The 23,233-nt window shown below is 45.1% G+C and overlaps 1 protein-coding gene across 3 annotated transcripts in view; it reads left to right on the forward strand.

Annotated features, from left to right (window-relative positions):
- Positions 1–23,233, forward strand: part of STAU2 (staufen double-stranded RNA binding protein 2) — a 322,980-nt gene that overhangs the window by 127,028 nt on the left and 172,719 nt on the right. For all 3 annotated transcript variants that reach the window (XM_073583829.1, XM_073583830.1, XM_073583831.1), the window contains exon 5: positions 15,473–15,610. In XM_073583829.1, the coding sequence (XP_073439930.1) occupies positions 15,473–15,610 (138 nt within the window). The remainder of the gene's footprint in view (positions 1–15,472; positions 15,611–23,233) is intronic.

Consider the following 23,233-nt stretch of genomic DNA (forward strand, 5'->3'; position numbering starts at 1 on the left):
GCAGGCACTGAGGAAGCCAGCTACCTCAGGCCCCCGTCGCCATCTTGGATTCGGGGGCCTGGAGGAAAGGAGTCCCCCGCAGCAGCGCTGCACATTGCGCTGCCGTGGGGGGCTCAGGGAAGCACGGAGGGAGCCCCCTCCCTGCCGATGCTTCCCTTTAACTCCCGGTACACCGCGATCATGTTTGATCGCGGTGTGCAAGGGGTTAACTTGTCGGGGGTGGTGATATACCGTCGGATGTCAGGAAGGGGTTAAACAGAGTCAGCATGGGTTTGTAACTAATAAGTCATGTCAGACTAACTTAATTTCCTTCTATGACGGTATCACTGATTGGGTGGATCAAGGAAATGCTGTAGATATATTATATCTTGACTTCAGCAAAGCATTTGACAAAGTCTCTCCTACAATCCTTATTGAAAAAATGACTAAGTATGGAATGGACAAGGCAACTGTTAGGTGGATTCATAACTGGCTTAGTGATCGGACCCAAAGAGTGGTCGTAAATGGCTGCACATCCAGTTGGAAGAATGTCTCAAGTGGGGTACCACAGGGCTCTGTCCTGGGCCCTGTATTGTTCAACATCTTTATCAACGATTTAGATGAAGGAATTGAGGGTAAACTGGTTAAATTTGCTGATGACACAAAGCTAGGAGGGATAGCTAATACTAGAGAAGAGAGAGAGAGGATTCAAAAAGATTTAAATAAACTGGAGAAGTGGGCAGCGACTAACAGAATGGTTTTTAACAGGGAGAAATGCAAAGTACTACATCTGGGCTATAAAAATGAAAAAAGCATATATAGAATGGGAGGAATAGGGCTAAGTGACAGCACATGTGAAAAAGACTTGGGTATACTAATAGATCACAGACTGAATATGAGTCAACAGTGTGATGCAGCAGCAAAAAAGGCAAATGCAATTCTAGGATGTATTAACAGAAGCATACAGTCTAGATCACGTGAAGTCATTATTTCCCTCTACTCCTCTTTGGTCAGACCTCATCTGGAATATTGTGTCCAGTTTTGGGCACCACATTTTAAAAAAGACATCAACAAACTGGAGCAAGTTCAGAAAAGAGCGACCAGAATGGTGACCGGTCTGCAAACCCTGTCTTATGAGGAAAGGTTGCAGGATTTGGGAATGTTTAGTTTGCAAAAGAGAAGACTGAGAGGAGACTTAATAGCTGTCTACAAATATCTAAAGGGCTGTCACATTGTAGAAGGATCAACTTTATTCTCATTTGCACAAGGAAAGACTAGAAGCAATGGGATGAAACTGAATGGGAGGAGACACAGATTAGATATTAGAAATTTTTTTTTAACAGTTAGAGTGATCAATGAGTGGAACAGGCTGCCACGAGAAGTGGTGAGTTCTCCTTCAATGGAAGTCTTCAAACAGAGGCTGGACAGACATCTGACTGGGATGATTTAGCGAATCCTGCTTTGAGCAGGGGGTTGGACCAGATGGCCCAGGAGGTCCCTTCCAACTCTACGATTCTATGATCTGACTGCTGTGGTTTCTTGGATTGGCAACAGGATATTAGTAGGTATTATGGGTCAAATATACTTTTAGTTACTGGGTATTTATGGCCAGTCTCGACTTTTCTAAAATAATTAGTATGAAATTGCCTACTTTAATGGTCACATTTTATCTTCCAGATTAATTTTTCCTCTTTATCTACATGAGCTTCCCAAATGAGAACTTTAGACCTATGAGCAGTCTGTAAGACATCTACTTCAAAATGAAACGCGTCAACAAGATTAGTCTGCATCTTGGCAATTACAACAAGATCCATGTTTCTTCTCATGTAAGGCAATTATTGCAGTATTACGGATGCTATTAAGAGTACCAGACTCCCAAGAACTGGATGTCTTTTAGCCCACGTGCAATAGCTAATTTTCAGCCATTAAAGCCAAGCTAGACATGATTTAACAAGAAGGTGCTATCAGGTTGGGTCAGCGCTTAAGCTCAAGCAGTCTCCAGTTTTTCATTTTAACGAGACTGCCTTCTTAATGTCGTATATTTATTACAGCGCGTCTTCTGCCGCAACTTGCCCCTAAAGGAATCATTTTTTGTAATGTGCCTACAAAGCATGTTGCCAATGCTGGCTGGTAATGGCGTGTCGTTATGAGATATACAGCCCACTAACAAACCCATAAAAAAGTCCATAAAACAGACATTAGCACATTCACTGAAGTCTTCTTGGTCAGTTACATTGAAATACAAGCGGAGCTTACAGACTTCTACATTTAAGCTGTTCTAGGGGCCTGTCATCAGAAAATAAAGGATTTACAACGCCATTTAAAAGTCAATGATCTATTCCCTGCGCGGAGCTTTGCCCAAATCTTTGATGGTGTCCAATACAAGAACACATCTAAATAGCATGTCTGAATTGACTTCATTTTGATAGAAATTCATTGTTTTTTTTTGTTTAAAAATGTCGCTGACGCCCAACGGCCAAATAATTTCTCTTCTCCTATTACTTCTAATGCAAGTCACCTCTCGTATCCTTTCCTGTGTGACTCGATATCCTTCCCCTGACCACATTCTCCATTTCTCTGTCACCTCTTTAAAGTGTCTGTCTCCTTCCACCAGGATTATAAGCGGTTTCCACTATTGTGTTTGCCCCCTTATCACCAAGAAGTATTTTAATGAGGTATCATGAGTAAATTCTTAGAGTTTTGGACTTGTTTATGATTCATACTTTAATATCCTCTTGATCCCCTAACATATGACTAGCTTAGTTAGTGGAGGAATGAGCTTAAAGTAACTCATACCAGGCTGCTTGTTGCTGTTTTGGGAAAATGTATACTCAAAGTGGCTGAAATTTTGGTCCATAGTCTATAATTTCCGAATAACGATCATAAAAGCATTTGTCTGATTAGTAAACTTCATGTATCATTTTGTTTTTGGCCTGTCTTCTCAACATATTGAAATGATTTATACAGGCGATGCGAATCAACGGTTAACTCTTCCTCTCGGTAAAGTTGATATAGTTTGCCACTCAGTTTTCCCAGACTCCCAAATAAGCTATGCTCCCTAATGGTTCAACATTATGATCAACATCACTTCAAAACCAGATGAATTCCTAAGCTATTCATTTTTTAAAAAGCTGGAGTTGCCTTCAAGCATTTCTTAAAGCACTGAATAGTATATCTGTCTAGTTTATGGCCATTTTTTTTTCATATTTTCTCATTTTCTTAGTAACTGATCTGAGTAAGAAATGGCTTGAACTATTAATGACTTGTCATAAGGCAAGCAGAAATGTCTACAAACATGTGAACACATTAGAAAATGACCTTGTTTAGTTTAGTTGCAGCCATGGAAGGATTACTGGCAGGTCCCATGCCCTTAGAGGTCCACCACCTTTACCACCATGGCCTGCACCATCTATGTGACTTCATCTGCATCATTCAAGTCAATGGCTGCATCAGCGCAAATGTCCAAAACCCTCTAGTCTTCTTCCTCTCTTTGAAGAGACAATTTGCATATTTCCCAGAGGAGCATTGTGGTTTTAAGTCTCCTCGTCTCGGCATGCTTAGCATGTCAGTCTCCACAAGGAGAAACAATACTTCTTGCATATAAGTTAGACATCTGAAACCCTTAGTCTTGCGCAAGCAAATTACATACCGTAGTCCTTGTCTTTCTCTTCTATGCTGGTTGTCGTGCATAGTGTACCTGCTGCATGTAGGTGCGGAAAAATAATTTGCAACGTTTTTGTATGTAATCATTTGTACAGTGCCTTGCGAAAGTTTTCGGCCCCCTGGAAATTTTCAACCTTTCCCGCATATCATGCTTCAAACATAAAAATACCAAATGTAAATTTTTGCTGAAGAATCAACAAGTGGGACACAATTTTGAAGTTGAACGGTGGCTCAGTGGCTAGCACTGCAGCCTTTCAGCGCTGGAGTCCTGGGTTCGAATCCCACCAAGGACAACATCTGCAAGGAGTTTGTATGTTCTCCCCGTGTGCAAACTGTAAAGCGCTGCTGAATATGTTAGCGCTATATAAAAATAAAGATTATTATTATGAATGTTTATTTTAAATTTTTGTGCAAATTCAAAAACTGAAAAGTGGGTTGTGCGATATTATTCGGCCCCTTTAACGTAATACTTTGTTGCGCCACCTTTTGCTGCGATTACAGCTGCAAGTCGCTTGGGATATGTCTCTATCAGTTTTGTACATTGAGAGACTGAAATTCTTGCCCATTCATCCTTGGCAAACAGCTCGAGCTCAGTGAGGTTTGATGGAGATCGTTTGTGAACAGCAGTTTTCAGCTCTTTCCACAGATTCTCGATTGGATTCAGGTCTGGACTTTGACTTTGCCATTCTAACACCTGGATACGTTTATTTGTGAACCATTCCATTGTAGATTTTGCTTTATGTTTGGGATCATTGTCTTGTTGGAAGACAAATCTGTGTCCCAGTCTCAGGTCTTTTGCAGACTCCCAACAGGTTTTCTTCAAGAATGGTCCTGTATTTGGCTCCATCCATCTTCCCATCAATTTTAACCATCTTCCCTGTCCCTGCTGAAGAAGCATATCATTTGGCATTGTTGCCAGAAAGTTCGATTTTGGTTTCATCTGACCAGAACATCTTTTTCCAGATGTTTGGTGTGTCTCCCAGGTGGCTTGTTGCAAACTTTAAACAACACTCTTTATGGATATCTTTGAAAAATGGCTTTCTTCTTGCCACTCTTCCATAAAGGCCAGATTTGTGCAGTGTACACCTGATTGTTGTCCTATGGACAGACTGTCCCACCTCAGCTGTAGATCTCTGCAGTTCATCCAGAGTTATCATGGGCCTCTTGGCTGCATCTCTGATCAGTCTTCTCCTTGTTTGAGATGAAAGTTTAGAGGGACGGCCGGGTCTTGGTAGATTTGCAGTGGTCTGATACGCCTTCCATTTCAATATGATCGCTTGCACAGTGCTTCTTGGGATGTTTAAAGTTTTGGAAATCATTTTGTATCCAAATCCGGCTTTAAACTTCTCCACAACACTATCACGGACCTGCCTGTTGTATTCCTTGGTCCTCATGATGCTCTCTGTGCATCAAACAGGACCCTGAGACTATCACAGAGCAGGTGCATTTATACGGAGACTTGATTACACACAGGTGGATTATGTTTATCAGCATTAGTCATTTAGGACATCATTGTATCATTCAGAGCTCCTCTGGCTTGTCAAGGAGGCAATTTGCATATTAAATTTCCCAGAGGAGCATTGCACAGCGAATAAGCCTCCTTACCTTGACAAGGCATAGCTGGTATGTCACTCTCCACAAGGAGAAAACTTACCCCCTTAGACCTCAGTCCAGAGCCTCTCACCTAGCCAAATCAGATCTCATACTTTGCACTGACGAGAGCCAATATCCCGAAACACCGTGTCTGCAAACTGAGTTTCTGATTTGGCTGTTATCCTAAGTCATATTACAAGACTTGTTAAAGGGTTGATTGTGACTTGTAGGATTGCTACTACCAATAGGTAGGCGCTGTAGAGTAAAAGTCCTCTTTCTCTCTGAAGAGGCAATTTGCATATTAAATGGAGAAGAGCACCCATTTGGGTCTGCTGCAATGTGTGCTATATGTTTACGGACTTGCCAGAGAAATAGACAAACTTTACGTGCCAGAAATGCAAGCTTGAGTGTTCAGGAGAGAATAGCTACACTGAAGCTCATCAAAGAAGATGAGGATTTCCTTGACAGAGCATAAGACTCTCTTCAGAATGTTGCAAGAGAAGAACTTTTCAGTGTCTCTACAGAAGCTAATGACAGAGTAGAAATAACTGTTCATAATGTTAGAAGAGAAGCGCCTTTCAATCTACCTGCTGAAGAAGAAAAATTGAAGCATATGACACAAGAGGATGAGGCAGTCATCACCCATACCACTGGAGTACCGCTACCAGGCTCTCACTTAGGACAAGTATGAAGATGTATATCGACAAAGTGCTTTGCCCACAAAGAAGTCAGAAGCCTCTTGAAGGGAGAAAAAGAAGTTCTGTGGTGAAGAAAAGGAGTGGTTGTCATGGAGGATTCCCTACTGACAACAGAAGCCGCCACCCGCCGACATTACCTCACGGGAAGTGTGCGGTCTTCCTGGTGCCCAATTCAAAGATGTCTGATAGGATATCAAGACTTTTCAATGCTACACGCGTCTACTCGTGTCTACTAATACACATAGGAACAAATTACATAGCAAAAAAGGACCTGGAAACTATATGCAGAGACTTTGAAGACCTAGGCCGGAAAGTGAAGGAAGTGGGCGCCCAGGTAGTCTTCTCATCCATCCTCCTAGTGGATGGACATGAGACCAAGGAGATTGAACAGGGTTCTACAAATGAACAAATGGCCATGTCGATGGTGCTGTGAGCAATGTGAACTACCTGTATGATGGACTACTTGCTAAAGATGGGTTGCATCTTACTTAAAAAATGAAAACACATATTTGCTACACTCATCAGGAGAGCTTTAAACTAGAACAGTATGGGTAGGGAAATAGTGTGTCCGATAAAGTCATGGTGCACTTTTGACCAGTCACTGGAAAGCAACAAAAAACAATAGAAGTGTGAAATCTGCATCAAATAAAAGAAAAATCTCCAGTTTCATAACTATTCAGTGCAGTTCGATGTGGGCTCCATTTGTTGCCCTACACACATCCAGCGATAGTGAAGTTCCTGCCACACACGGGTAAGGACGTCTGGTGTAACAGAGTGAATAATGTCTGTGTTTCTCTGTTTTAAGTGATTAATGTCGCTGATGTGTTCAATGTACACATGTTGCTTCACATAACCCCAAAAGTAAAAGTCTAAGGGCGTCAGATCCGGGGATCTTGGTATACTTTGCTGCAGGTACGGACTGTGACTGAAATTCAGTCCTGGCATTTGAAATCACACAGGCCCATGTTGTGACTGTCCCCAAGCACCAGATGGGGATATATTACTAATATTCCCCTGGATGAAGGAAAGCAAGATTTGCTACAAGACCAATATTTCTACCCGTGGCATGCTGGGGTTAGTTAAGGAGTCAGAGACTTATTGCTTCGTCACATCTCTTAACAGTATGGGTGTCTTGAGGACACCAATTCTGTTAACATAGCAGACAAAGCGGCCCACGACCAGACAGGCCCTTCTGGCATTTGCCAGATGGCCAGTCCGGCCCTGCTTTCCTGTGACTGGTCAAAAGTGCACCATGACCTTACGGACACACTGTATAAAGCGGTCAGGAAAAAACATACAGCTTATAAATTATTTTGAGAACCCTTCTATAAGAAGTGGACATAAACAACAAAACCACAAACTCTGATTGAAAATAAAGGAGAAAGAGAAACTGACTTCAAAGTAAAAGGTGTCTATACAATTTTGGTCCCTTTTGGAAGCGGGGTGGCACATGTTTGGGAGCTGGGGCTCCTGGACCCTTCATCTGGTTTTGATGAGGATGCCCTCAGGTGAAGGCTGGGGGTCTGGGCTTCAGCTGCATCTGGGTGGTTTTGTTTGAAATTCATTGTGGTGGTGTCTGGAACCAAGGTTGGAGGGGTGTTGTCTCTGTCCAAATATATATGGACCTACTGTACACACCTGTACTTTATATCTCCCCCACCTCATTGTAGATTGTAATCTGTCACGAGCAGGGTCGTCTTATTTCGTCTTATTTTGCTTTAATTATTGTATTGTTAACGTTGTTACTTATGACTTGTGTTTTGAAACTGTTAAACTGTAAAGAAACCGGATTAGCAAGAAGGGATGAGTTATTGCACTGTATGTCAGGAAAGCGCATATCTTCACAGAGGTCCTTGTTTCAGAGACTGCTAGCTCTGTAGAAACTGGGTAAGAATACTATTAGAGAAGAAAAGAAAGGACACTATTGTAGGTGTTTACGATAGGCCACCTGGACAGACTGAAGATATGGATGAAATCTTTTTAAAATCATATGTCTCTCTTCTCATAAAAGTACGACATAGTGGTGGAGATTTTAATAATTCGGATAGTTATTGGGTATGTCTCAGGCAAAAGTAATAGTCCCAGAAAATTCTTCTTTTCTCTTATTTTTATCTTTCAAAAAGTAGAAGAAGAGAGAACAAGAGGATCTGCAATCTTGCCAACAGAAATGAAATGGTTGAGGAAGTAAAGGTGGCTGGGAATTTAGGAGGCAGCGATCATGCTATCCTCGAATTTTGAATTACAAGATGAGGAAGACCAGCGAGGACTCAGACTTTAAGGTTGGACTTCAGAAAGGCAGATTTTAATGGACTCCTTAATAGAGTAGGAAGAGTCCAATGGCTGGATGTTCTAAAGGACAAATGTCCAAGAAGGATGTGAGCTTTTGCTAAATGAATTTCTTACTGCACAATCATTAACAGTCCGAAAAAGAAGGAAGAATTAAGGTACTGTCACACTTAGCGATGCACCAGTGATCCCGACCAGCGATATGACGCGGTCAGGATTGCTGGTGCATCGCTAAGTGATCGCTAGTGAGCTGCCACACAGGCAGATCTCACCAGCGACATAGCGGCGGTCGCTACTTACCTGTCAGACGAGGCGATCCTTACGTCCTCCCGCCCGCATCCACGAGTCGCTCGTCGGCGCCACAGGAAGGCCCAGCAGGAAGCTGAGGACGAGAAACTGTCCAGGATGTTCTCGCGCGATCAGCGATAACCAGCGGGGGAGCCAGTCGGAGGTAAGTATCGCACACAGCGATATCGCTAGCAATATCGCTGCTACGTCACAAAATCAGTGACGTTACAGCGATATCGATAGCGATATCGCTTAGTGTGACAGAGTGTTTAGAAGCATTTAAAGAAACCAGGATGGATTAACTCAGAACTTAATCACTTGTTAAAAAAAGGGAAAAGATATTTATATTAAATGGAAAGAGAGGGGCATATCTAAAGAAGAGTATAATGCTGTTTGTAGGGAATGCAGTGCAAGAGTTAGAGAGGTAAAGCCAGTAATGAAGTAAGGCTTGCAAGAGAGACCAAAAGCAGTAAAAAAGGATTTTGGGGGTATGTCAAAAGCAATAGAAAAGGCAAAGATGCTATAGGATTTTTACAGGATGAAAAGGGTTAAGTGGTCTAAACTGTTGTTGAGAAGGCCAAACTCTTAAATTCCTAATTTGCTTCTTTGTTTGCTAAGAAATTGTAACATCAATTGATCTTCATGGGGCCATTGAAGGAATAAATTAATCCACTCTATCCATAACCCAAGAGATGGTGAGGGAGCACTTAGCTAACTTAAATAAATTTAAATCTCCTGGTCCTAGGGTACTGAAAGACTTAGCAGAGTAAATTGCAGAACCACTAGCCAGAATCTTTGAAAAATTCTGAAGAACAGGGCAAGTCCCAGAAGATTGGAAAAGGGCAAATTTTGTTCCCATCTTCAAAAAAGGAAAGAAGATGGAGCCAGGAATTTATAGGCCAGATCTTTGAACAAATTATTAAACCACATGTATGTAAGTACTTGGATAAGAAGAGAGTAATTAACTAGAGCTAGCATGGGTTTGTAGCAAATGAGTCATGCCAGACTAATCTAATTTCCTTCTATGATGGAATCACTGACTGGGTGGATCACGGAAATCTGGTAGATATAGTATATCTCGACTTCAGCAAAGCATTTGATAAAGTATCTCATACTATCCTTATTGAAACAAATAGACAGCTGTCAAACAGACAGCTTCACCAGCGATCAGCACAGCGACGCCGAGCGCGCGGTGTCGCTGTGTTCGTTAGTTACCAGCGCGCTGACGCACGTCCCTTGGATACATGATGTGTACGTTAGTTACCAGCTCCCTGCATCAGCGCGCTGGTAACTAACGTACACATCGGGTCTCTAAGGGACGCACGTCCCTTGGATACCCGATGTGTACGTTAGTTACCAGCTGATCGCTGGTCTCCCGCCTGTCACAAGCAGAGATGTGTGTTGGCCAGCGGGAGACCAGCGACCAAAGAAAAGTCCTGTGCCTTCCTACAGCGATCAGCGATACCGGCAGGGAGGCCGGTCGCTGATCGCTGTCACGCACAGCGATCTCGCTGGTGAGATCGCTGTTGTGTCACAAAACTTGTGACTCAGCAGCGATCGCGCTAGCGAGATCGCTGTGTGTGACGGGGCCCTTAGCGACGCTCCGGCGATCCCGTCAACGATATGACCTGTAATGATCGCTGGTGCGTTGCTAAATGGTCGCTAGTAGGCTGCCAAACAGGCAGCTCTCTTGAGCGATGCAGCAACGATCCGGCGATTTGTATAAAGACCTCGGCGGTCGTTGGTACCTTGTCACACAGCAGCTTTTCTGACTATTCCCGCCTGCGTCCCTGAGTTCTGTGTCGCCAATGAGGTCGCTCGTCGGGGTCAAACACAGCGATGTGCACTGGCCAGCGGGACACCGACGATGAAAAAATGGTCCAAGACATTCGAGCACGATCAGCGATATCCAGCAGGGGGGGCCAGTTGCCGCTGCTTGTCACATGTAGTGAGATCGCTGGCTAGGTTGCTGTTGCATCACAAAATCGGTGACGCTTCAGCGATCTTGCTATGTGAGACAGGGGCTTATTGGGTACTTCACACATAGCGAGATCATTAGCGAGATCGCTGAAACGTCACAGGTTTTGTGACGCGATCTCGCTACGTGTGACACATAGCGGCGACCGCCCCCCGCTGCGATATCACTGGTCGTGCTCAAATGTCCTAGGCCATTTTTTGATCGTTGGTGTCCTGCTGGCCAGCATGCATTGCTGTGTTTGACGCCGACGAGCGACCTCGTTGGCGACTCAGAACTCAGGGACACAGGCGTGAGTCGTCAGAATAGCTGTTATGTGACAAGGTCCCAACGACCGCCGAGTTCGTTATACAGATCACCGTAACGTTGCTGCGTCATTGAGTAGATCTGCCTGTTTGACGGCTTACTAGCGACCATGTAGCGATGTATCAGCGATCCTTACCAGGTCGTATCGTTGTCGGGATCGCTGGAGCATCGCTATGTGTAACGGGACCCTAACACTAGTGAAGGAGAGAGGATTCAGAGGGATCTAAATAAGCTTGAACAATGGTCAACAAATAATAGAATGGTATTTAACAGGGAAAAATGCAAGATTCTATATCGGGACTAGAAAAACTAAAATAACATCTACAGAATTAAATGAATAGAACTAAGCAACTGCACGTGTGAAAATGACTAATACTAATAGATCACAGACTGCACATGAGACAACAGTGTGATGCAGCAGCAAAAAAGGCAAACACAGTTCTAGAATGTATTAAGAAAATCATAGAGTCCAGATCACGTGAAGTAATTTTCTCCCTCTACTCTTCCTTGGTCAGGCCTCGTCTGTAATACTTTGTCCAGTTCTGGGCAAAACATTTTCAAAAAGACATTGAATAACTGAACTAGTTCAGAGAAGAGCTACCAGGATGGCAAGTGAACTGCAAAGTATGTCCTATGAGGAGTGAATAAAGGATTTGGGAATGTTTAGCTTGCAAAAAAATGCTAAGAGGAGACTTAATAGCTGTCTACAAATATCTGAAGGGATGTCATAGTATAAAAGGATCATCCTCATTTGCACATGGAAAGATGAGAAAAAATCAAATGAAACTGAAAGGGAGAAGATACAGATTAGATATTAGAAAAAAAACTTCTTGACAGTGAGGGTGATCAGTGAGTGGACCAGGCTACCGCTAGAGGTGGTGAGTTCTTCAATGGAAGCCTTCAACCAGAGGTTGGACAGGAATTTGTCTGAGATGATTTCGCTAATCCTGTGGCTCATTGTGCAAAGGATTGGAAACGATGACCCTTGAGATCTCATCCAACTCTAGCATTCTATAATTTTGTAAAACTGTAATACAAAGAAACTTAACATATTGTTTTACCTTGTCCTTTCTATGGAGTACAGAGTGATTGCACAATATGAAAGCGTTGATGTCCCCTCGTTTAACAACTATGTTCCAGGGATGCATACAGGGAGACATTTGCTGGCTTAAAGGCCCTTTTACATTTAGCGATGCACCAGCGATTCCGACCACGATACGACCCGGTCAGGATCGCTGGTGCATCGCTAAATGATTGCTAGTGAGCTGCCACACAGGCAGATCTGACAGCGATGCAGCAGAGATACAGCGGACGATACTTATCTTTCAGACGTGGCGATCCTAACGTCCGCCCGCCCGCCTCCACACGTCGCTCGTCAGCGCCACAGGAAACCCAGCAGGAAGCGCCTGGCGAGAAATGGAGCTGCGCGATCAACGACAGACAGCTGGGGAGCCGGTCGGAGGTAAGTATCACACATAGCGATATCGCTGCTACGTCACCAAATCGGTGATGCTTTAGCGATATTGCTAGCGATATCGCTATGTGTAAAACCCCCTTAAATGGTTACCCACCATTGACCAGCTACCTGTTAATTACTCTGTATACACACTTCATGTCTGCTCTTCATCAGATAACCTACTTCAATTACCTGTGCACAGGGGGTTCAGGCAGCGATAAAATGCTCTCAGCCTTGGGTCTGTACAACTCAATACCTCACTTATGACAGTGGGCATCAAACGTGTAGAAACCATCTATTTGCCTTTTGTGTCTCACAAAGACATAGCAGTTGGTAGCAAAAAAAATCTCAGTTTTGACTCCTCAGACCACACTACAGATATGTACTGATCTAATGTCCAGTACTTTGTGCTGCTTGGTAAAACAAGTCTGTTTAGAGTCATCAGTGGTGACTTCTTTGCAGCAATTCGAACATAAAGATGTGCTTTTCATAGTGTCTTTTGTAGAGTTGATGTTGAGGAATTTTATCTGATCTGTCAATTTTCCCTTTCTACGGCTTTTAAATCTGAAGAATTTATCCTTTCCAATAGAGAAAATTCTTGAGCTATCTTTCCTGAACTGGTCCTCATAAGAGCTAGTTTCATCATTGCGATTGATGGTTTTCATGACTTCACCTTCAAGGTTCTGGCAATTTTCTGACTTGATTGACCTTTGTGTTTTTAAGTAATGATGGACTATTTTTCCTCTTTACTTAATTGAATGGTTCCTACCATATTCTTGCTTAGAGCAGTTGTGAAATAGGACTCCGCACGGTATGGAACTGTATACTAACAAACTCTGTAAGACGGAATCTTTGAATGCCAGCGATTCCAAAAATGTATTCCTCACGAGGCACATCTGTTCATTAGAAGCCATTACATATGACTACCTCATGAAGCTGTGAGAATGCAAAAGGGAATTAAAATTGTCATCAGCATTAATGGAGGGTATTTTAAGTAACTGAAGGTTTATATGCAGATCTCTGCCTTTGCATGTATGGAAAAACCTGTCAATTCAGGGTAGTGGACGGAGAGCAAACCATGCTGGTAACTTGTCACACAAGCGGGTCCCCAGTCGTAGTTAAAGTATGTTTTTCTCTAATATGCTGCATAATTTGAGTCAAACATATCTTGCTGAGTTTATTCATTCAATGCCTGATACATGCTACCCGTGGTTTGAGCAGCATGTATTCGCTATCAGGTCCTTTTAAACACTTGTGAAACAAATCGGAATGTATTAATTTATGCTTTGATTCAATATATGCATCTTCACGGTTTTGTTGCCTTCAGTTTGAATCTGCAATATGTACATAAGAAAAAAGAAAATTATTGCATGAGCAGGTTTGCCTAAACTCTTGACAGATTGTGTACAAACCACAATCCTTCTGGGAAATTATTACAGACAGATTATACCAAGCTGGAGCTATCTAGCAATGCCTACCAGCATTATGTTTATAAACTATGAAATTAAGTCTATAAAGCAATATGCACATGTGAAGCATGGTGGAAGATCCATTTGGAGGGGCTGCTTTGCTGTCTCTGAGATCTTAAACGTGTTGCATAAACAATAAAATTGGAGTTTGCGTTGAATAAAACTGGTCATACGGCAGAATAATGACTCAAACTCAAAGCGGAAATCTAAAAGTACCGAAGAATGTTTAAAAAGGAAAAAAATGGGCTGTTCTAAACTGGCTAGCAATTGACTCCTGATCTCCAAATATTTTCTGTTAGATTGAGAGCTGACCTCTGCTTTTAGGTAAAAAATCCAGGGTTGTGGAGTCAGAGTCTGTGTCATGGAAATTGAGGAGCCGGAAGTTTGGCTTACCGACTCCACAGCCCTGGTATGAGGGAGTCGTGGAGTCAGTCAGTGTCATGGAAATTGAGGAGTCGGAGGTTTAGCTTACCAACTTCACAGCCCTGAAAAAAATCCCAGCAAACCTTTCCATAAATTCTTCCACTGTAGTTCTCTTAAACAACTTTCAGACAGGAACAAGACACCCACAGATGGCTACAATAACAATTTGGATTCCTTGTCAAAGGTTGTGTATTGTGTGTAGTATTGCGGATGGGTACTTTTAATCCATGTGATTAAACTACCATATTTTTTATTTATTAATTAATTACTACATGTGTGGTGACAGGTCAACTTTTTCTGTTGATTGAATTTGGACAAGTTGTTAAAGCATTTTAATGATGTCCCCCCCCTGTAGGTACATATCTTATTCCTGAAGATGTTGTCTATGTTCGAGTTGTTTTTTTCATAACCAAAAATGTTGTCCACAGCCTGTAAATTTTCTAATTTTTTTTTTTTTTTTTTTTTAAATTTCTGGATGGTGCATTTCAGTCTTGAAATGAATTTGCATAATGAAAAATTGTATAAATTAATGCAGTTCAAAAAAAGTTAGCGTTTGTCCATATTTGTAATGAAAGTCTGTGATTACTCCGTGACTGCAGGCTGTTGACTCTAAACAGTGCGCACTGTCAGGATTCTCTGGTGCTGGCGGTGAGAGTAGTGGGTCATGTGACCACAAGCATGTGATATGCATACTTCCAGCCACGTTCAGACTAGACGTGAGCGGCCTACTCAGTTCATCAGTTCACTTGTATTAAGCGAGGCTGTGAATGTCTAGTCTGAACGAGAGCGGAGGTATGCATATCGCATACTTGTGGTCACATGACTGCCCGGTCTTGCCGATGGTATCGGAGAATCCTGACAGTGCACGGTATGTGCATTGAAAGATACCGTCACAAGCCTGAGTACCCCTTTAAGTGTGGGCATCGGTACGAGAGCCTCATCCTATCTGGCCCTAACCGTACCACTGACTGGCATATCTAGAAATCTTAGATTAGCTTGGTCAGCTGCATATTTTCCTGAATGAGGGGCTGTTGCAGAGATTTTAGGTGCTGGAGATCTGATGAAATGTTGTAAGCAGTGGTCCATTTTAGTTTTTGTCCATTTTGTACTTGTGATCATAGTACCACAAATCTTAGTGTCACTGCAGTGCATCACCATATACCTCTGACATCCGTGGAACCTCCACTGAGGTTGAATACATTTCGTTAGCTTTCCCCTTTAACGTTAACTCGTAGAAAACTTCTTTAGCCACAGATTTGTACAATGTTGCACCTCTGATTGCTGCATCCACAATGTTGGCCTCCATATATCTAATTACAGTGATGTTTTACTCTAGGCCTCTCCGGAATATGGCCAGGGAATGAATCCAATCAGTCGTTTGGCTCAAATCCAGCAGGCTAAGAAGGAGAAGGAACCTGAGTATGTATTGCTGTCAGAAAGAGGAATTCAGCGCAGAAGAGAATTCATTATGCAGGTAATGTATCAAATTTACCTCTCTTTATGCCTTTTCACTTGTGAACATTATTGTTGCAATATAGAATTAAGACTCTAATTTTACACGGTCTGCTGGTTCTGTTCTCCTTTGTTCAGTAAAATAAGTCATTTAGTCATAATGACTGGTGTATGGTACATGGCAAGAGCCTTTATTGTCCAGTAAGCCATCTTTAAATGCGGTTAGTGGAGAAATGTCCATGTTTTACCACCTGTCCGAACAATGAAATCCCAAGCATTGGAGAAATCTCTGCATTGCCCTATTGTAATTTTAAATTTAGAAACTACTGCTACACGTGAAAACATTAACATGCCCTCATAGTTATTGACAGATTTTCTACCAGTTTGTAAAACAGATAAATGTGAATTTTTCTTTGTTCTTGCGTTTTTTTTTCATCTGGCAAATGCATGAGAGTAGGCGCACCATGAGAAGAGTCAGGATAGGATTGAATAAAGGTCCATTTAGATGGACCGTCAGACAACCGCCGATGGGTAAACCTTTACCAGTCGGTTACTTAATAGCCTATTTACACAGACAGACCGAAGTAAATAATGAGCACTGAGCGATCTGTAATAGATCTGTGCGCAGTCTGCATTGGTTCTCGGCAGCACGAGTTCTGTTTACACAGGATGATTCACCACCAAAAACTATGGACTGCACAACGTTCGTTCGTTGGGTGATTGGCAGCCTGTTAACCTTTTAGTGTAACTATGAACAAGGTTTGTTAAGCACGCTTGTTCACGATAATATTTTAATGCAGCTTAAGAGAAGGGGGTTAAAGGGTTATTCACATTTTTTAAAAATGGGTATTGTTTGATAGTATTAGTAAAACAAGCATTATTGCAATTTACTGTTAAAATTTGCAGCAGATATTAACACCTCTGTTTATTTAAAGTGAACTTGACAACTGGTATTTGCTGCACGATCCCCGGGCAGCATGTATCATGCTCTGTATGTACGATTTCAGTAGGGTATGTTTTAGGGTATGATATACTATGGTGTTTCAGAGAAAAACTTAATTTAAAAGCCTCTGGGTATCAAAAAACACGGTTGACTAGACAAAAAGGTGGGACCCTGGCGGCTTCTCCCTGATCGTTCCCTTTGAGTGACTGGCCTCTGCCTGGGAGTATGTATAGGGAGAGACCTGAGAGTCCTTGGCAGCAGGTGGTGAGAAGCCGCCAGGGACCCTCCCACATGTCTGACCAGTCTCCAGTGCGGATCCATCCCCGGCAGTTTTTAAATCTGTTTTTCTCGGGAATACTGCAGTGCTTCATAGTCAAACATACATGGCTGAAATCACATAGTCAGTGCCTGATACATGCTGCCTGTGGATCCTGTGAAGCTCGTCATGGAGGAGATTGCCCCCCCCCACTGCTGTCTAGCAACAGTGACCAAACGTGCTCTTATGAGGTTATGTGATGATCACAAGTGAGGGTGCTCGGGTATGCACTGAGAATCGCGGGTGCTCTAGTGAGATGTTGCTTCCCCGCTGCAGCATCATGTTTCGCAGCAGTCAGACACAAAATATGCGGGGATTGACTGTTTGTCAGGCAATCACCACATGTTTTGTGGCTGTCTAACAACTGCAAAACACGAGGATGCGAACAAATCACTCGACCATCCGTGCTACTCAGTGCATACCCGAGCAAACACAAGAAACCAGAGCTTGCACTTATCACTACTGTATTTATAAGCGCTAATTTGAAGCTGATCTGAAGCGCACTGTTGCCTCCTAATTCCGTCTAGCTGCGGTGCTTACAATATGGTCTGCAGTGTCGGTCGGTTACCAAGGCAATCAACTGTAAACAAGTGTTACTGTCTCAAGAACAGCTGGAAATTGTAATAATCAGTAAATTGCAAAATTCCTTGTTTGTATAAAACTATCGAACAATACATATCTATAACAATGGAAATAACCCTTTAAAGAGGAATTCTGAGGGTTTTTTTTTTCTGCTTTTGCAAAGTTTATATCCTCTCCCACATCCCAAATTTTTGTCTGTCTGCAGTATATCTAAAGTGAGGATTTTGTTACACAGGGAGCAGGACATGAGATTTTAGAGATTAAATGTAATCTAAATATATCATGGTGATAAGGGCTGTATGTCTTTTATCTGATGTGACGGTTTTTAATTCTTTACATGCCAAACAGTGATTGTAATAAATTCTCTGTCCTGCACGTTATTCCACATTTCTCTCCTGTGCACCAGGACATTTATAACCTGGATTACATAAACTGTTTACTCAGAATATGATCTTTTTTTATCCTTTGGTCATAAATCGTTGCGATTATTAAAAAATTGGCAATTATTCCTTTACAAGAACACCTCTAGGACTGCTTGGTATTATAGAAGTTATCCAGCTTTAAACGTTGTATTTAATGAAAAAGTAATGTTAGATTGGTGGGGACCCGACTGCTGAGATGCTACTGAGTCCCCTACTACAACCATGGCTAGGAGGAACCTGAATGGAGCAGCAACTGCTTGACCGCCATGCTATTCTACAAGTAGATGTACGCTTGGGAGGAGGGGGATTGGAGGTACGCAGATCTTCTGGCCTTATGTGGTCCCCATTAGTTGGATTCCTACCAATCCAACAGTTATAACTTTTTATTCCCTGGTTTTAGACAAGAATACCTTTAAAGTCCATGCGACATAATTTAGTGAAAACCCGGAGTACATCATTAAGGGTTAAGACTTTTAAAGGCTCGTTCAGATGCCATCCATGTGCTGTTCAATTTTCATGGACTGTTTTATAGGAGCACAATAACTTTTCTCCTTCGTCTCATTGGTGGACACAGGTACTGTGGGTGTATGCTACTGCCGCCTGGAGGCTGACACTAAGTGAACAAAAAAAAGGTTAGCTCCTCCTCTGCCGCATGCACCCTTGCCCCGATTGCGGGCGGAACTCAGTTTTTTGCTTAGTGTCTCTGGAGGCACACGTGTCTGGTTTTCTCCAGACTTCTTTTTTTCATGAAGATAAGACAGGGGCGACGGATCCTATTGAAAGGGTCCGATCTCCCCAAACCATCAACGGGCAAGCACGTGTTGAGTATCGTCTCCACGTATCCTTTCCCGCACCGAGGGACATATCTGGGTTTTTTTCCCCAGACTTCTATTTTTGTTTTTTATTTTTATGCAGATAAGACAGGGGCGACGGATCCTATTGAAAGGGTCCGATTTCCCCAAACCAACAACGGGCGAGCACGTGCGAGTGTCCCTCCACGTATCCTCTTCCGCGACATGGGACACGATGCCGGACTTAGCCCTGTCCACCCCTAAGTATTGAAACCATGAGCTTGCACAGAGGCACAAGACTAGTCTGTGCGGCCCCCACTGCTCCACCAACTCTAGACAGCGGTGCTGCAAGGCGGCGGACGGTCCCTCTCCTCACCCCCTGAAGGGGTTAAACGGAGTTAGGGTGTCTGCACCGTCCAGAAATTAACCCCATCCCTTCTACCTTGTTCCTGGATCCGGAGTCAGGTATGGAGGGCTGGGGAGGGTCCTGCGGCAGCGTTCCGGTCCACTGAAGCTCCAGGCGTCTTAGGAAGTGTAGGGCAATCCTCCTTCCCTCTCCTCCCTCCGGCCTCTTTTCGCCAGGCGTGGATGCGGGTTCCTGCGACAGGGAGAGGCCGCGTGCGCCCCCCCCCGCGCGGCAGGCGGGCATGCATACAAAATTTAGCCCTCGGCCGTGCTAAGCCGCGGGCGGAAGTCCCGCCCCCGGCGTGACGTCATTTCCGTCACCGCCCCCCGGGCGAGGGCGGACGTCGAACAAATTGAGGCCCCGGCTTCATTGCAGAGTAGGCAACGACCGGGAGAGGAACGTCCCGGCCTACCCAGAGGAAAGGAACGCAGCGCAGAGGCAGCGGCAGTAGCACGTGGGGACGCAGGACTGGGTAAGTGTGACCCCGACCCTGGAGGCGCACTACGGGCGATTAAATGTGGTTTTTTCCTCCTCCCTTCCCCTCAACCCTCATAGGAATTAGGCCTGGCAGCAATATGTCCGGAAAAGGTAAATCGCACACGTTCCTTTATGCCGCATGCATTTCTTGTGGGGTTAGGTTTCCACGAGCTCAGAGCCAAAATCTATGTGAAGCGTGTGACTCCGAACGCGCCCAGGAGCCCTCCCCTGTGACAGAGCCCAGGGGTCCGGGATCCCCCGGAATGGGCCTTATCGCTTTCCCGGTCTATGGCTTCTCTGACAAGGGCGATCGAGACCCTTCAGGCTCCGGATAGGGGCAGAGATGGCGGCTCGCCTGTCTGTTAGGGATCATCCGCCTCACAAGAGCCTCCGGCCTGCAGGGGCCACAGTCATTCTAGACTGGCACATAGGAAGAGAACCCACATGGCGTCTCTGGGCCCATCCGGTGCTTCGGCATCCGTGAGTGCGGCGTCTCGTTCACCGTCGCCACTATCCGGGAGCGAGCAGAGTTCAGATTATGACTCAGATGAGCCCCTGGACCTAGATACTCCAGGGTGTCGGGAGACGGTTGACAGTCTCATTGAAGCTGTCAATCAGACTTTGGGTATCGAAGATGACGTCTCTCTGGCCTCAGGTCATAAGGTGTCCTTTAAGAGGGTCAAGCGACCGCATAGAGTATTTGGCACTCACTCAGAATTCGAGGACATAGTACAGCGTCACAAGGAGCGACTGGACAGGCGCTTCTCGGGCCAGAAAATGCTGGAAGCAAGGTATCCGTTTGCACCGGAGCTCTGTAAGAAATGGGCGGAATTCCCGGTGGTGGATCCGCCAGTGTCACGCTTGGCTTCGAAGCTTGGCTTCGAAATCTTTATCGGTACCTAGTGTTTCTTCCATTAAAGACCCCACGGATTGGCTCATAGAGAGTTTGGCCCGCTCGGTGTAGGAGGCATCAGGTTCAGCGCTCTCTTCCTCATTCGCAGCAACATGGGTAGCCAAGGCCATGATGTCATGGTCAGAATCTTTAAATAAAGCCTTGCAGGATAGGGACCTGCCGACGGAGGTATCAGAGATAGCGAGTCAGATCGCGATGGCAGGTGATTACCTGATCAATGCCTCCTTAGACGCTGCTAATTACGCGGCACTGGCGGCGGCTAATGCGATCGCCATTAGGAGGGCTCTATGGTTAAGGATGTGGCGGGCCAATTCGATTCCCGAAAAATCCTTGACTTTCCTGCCTTATCAAGGTAGCCGCCTATTTGGGGAAAAATTAGACCAACTCATCTCTGACGCTACAGGGGGAAAAAGCAGTTTTCTCCCACAGCAGAAAATCAAGCCGCCGTTTCGTCAGCCTCAGGCGCGGTTTTGGGCATTTCGTAACCCCGGGTGGATGGCAGCAGCCAATTACGCCGCTCCAGTTCGCTACAACCAAGACAAGGATCGACTGGTCACATATAGAGCCAACCCGCTGGGCACGATACGGGCTCGCTTGCCCAGGTTGAGGGGAGCCAGATCCCAAAGACCCTCAGCTAAATGACTTGGGGCAGCCGTTACCCGAAAACGACAGGGTGGGCGGCCGTCTACTCCGGTTCTGCCACGTCTGGGTCGCGGTGGCACGCGACGCATGGGTAGCGGAATTGGTGTCGTCCGGGTACAAGATAGAATTTGTCAAGTATCCCCCAAAACGATTTTTTTGTTTCCCAGCTTCCCAAGGTGGAAGCCCGGGCAGAGGCATTGCTGGGAGCTATCAAGGTACTCCAGCGCAACGGAGTCATTATTCCCGTACCAGAGTGCGAGAGGACTCGGGGTTTTTACTCCAATCTGTTCGTGGTTCCCAAAAAGGACGGTACAGTCAGGCCGGTACTGGACCTAAAGCTCCTGAACAGGTTCATCAGGATCAAACATTTTCGAATGGAGTCTCTGCGTTCGGTTATAGCGGCCATGGAGCAAGGGGAATACTTGGCCTCGATAGACGTCGAGGATGCCTATCTGCACGTCCCTATTTTTCCTCCACATCAGAAGTTCCTACGTTTTGCCATTGATGGCCGGCATTTCCAGATTGTAGCACTGCCCTTCTGGCTGGCTACCGCCCCCAGGGTGTTCACAAAGGTAATGGCAGTCGTCATGGCCATTCTACATTCTCGGGGCATAGTTGTCTTGCCGTACTTAGACGACCTCTTGGTGAAAGGCCCTTCATTTCGGGCATGCGAAGAGAATGTCAGCATCGCGCTGGATACCCTATCCCGCCTAGGATGGTTGGTCAACGGGAAGAAGTCATCCCTTGTCCCAGCCCAGAAGATTTCTTTCTTAGGGATGATTTTCAACACCTCCCGAGGGTTGGTAATTCTCCCTCAGGACAAGGCTCTAGCGCTCCAGCAGGGAGTATGGAAACTGCAGCAGCCAGTCCCTCACACCATTCGGTTCGGGATGAGGGTGCTAGAGAAGATGGTGGCAGCAATGGAAGCGATTCCTTTTGCCCCTTGCAGCACGCTCTCTTGACAGTCTGGGACAAGAGCCCATTCACGCTCGATCATCGGTGCCGGTTGTCCTCTCGGGTCAGGCAGTCACTACAGTGGTGGACGAGCCTTTCCCCCTTCATCAATGGTTGGTGGTCACAACCGATGCGAGCCTCCTCGGCTGGGGAGCGGTTTTAAGTTACCACACAGTTCAGGGGCAATGGTCACAACAGGAGGCACGCCTCCAGATCAACTTGTTGGAGATACGAGCAGTGCGGCTGGTGCTGCAACATTTCCGGCATTTTCTTGCAGGACGTCCTGTCCGGATTCAATCGGACAATGCCACGGCGGTGGCTTACGTAAATCATCAAGGGGGCACCCGCAGCAGGGCAACCATGCGCAAAGTAGAACATGTACTTCGCTGGGCCATGAGGAACCACTCGGTAATTTCAGCAGTCCACATACCGGGCGTGGAAAATTGGGCGGCGGACTTCCTCAGCTGGCAGGGTGTCGTGTCCGGGGAATGGGCTCTGCACCCCGAGGTCTTCCAGCAGATTTGCCAACGGTGGGGAACACCGCATGTGGATCTGATGGCCTCTGGGGTGAACGCCAAAGTGCCCGTGTTCGTCGCTCGGTCTCGGGACCCGCGAGCAATCGCAGTGGATGCGTTGGTTCTACCATGGAACCAGTTTCGCCTTCCATACTTGTTTTTTCCCCCGCTACCACTACTTCCGAGGGTCATCAAGAAAATCAAAACAGAGGGGGTACCAGCAATTCTGCTGGCCCCAGACTGGCCCCGTCGGGCATGGTACGCGGATCTAGTGCAGCTCCTTGCAGACGTTCCATGGCGTCTGCCAGAACGACCAGACTTGCTGTCGCAGGGGCCGATCTGCCACCCAAACTCAGGTACCCTGTGTTTGACGGCTTGGCCGTTGAATCTTGGATTCTGACCCAGGCGGGGTTTGGGAAGGAAGTGGTCACTACAATGGTTAGCGCCCGGAAGCCTACCTCGGCAAAGATTTACCATCACACTTGGAAGGTCTTCTTTTGTTGGTGTCGAAATCGCGAGGTTGCTCCACTAATTTTTTCTATTCCCAACATCTTGGCTTTTCTTCAGTCAGGCCTAGACTCAGGGTTGGCCCCGAGCTCCCTTAGGAGACAGATATCGACCTTTTCTGTCCCCTTCCCGCGAAAGATCGCTACTAATATGCAGGTGAAGACCTTTATCCAGGGG

This window comes from Dendrobates tinctorius, unplaced genomic scaffold (assembly GCF_039654945.1).
Source record: "Dendrobates tinctorius isolate UK_male_01 unplaced genomic scaffold, ASM3965494v1 ptg000082l, whole genome shotgun sequence".
Classification (NCBI taxonomy): Eukaryota; Metazoa; Chordata; class Amphibia; order Anura; family Dendrobatidae; genus Dendrobates; species Dendrobates tinctorius.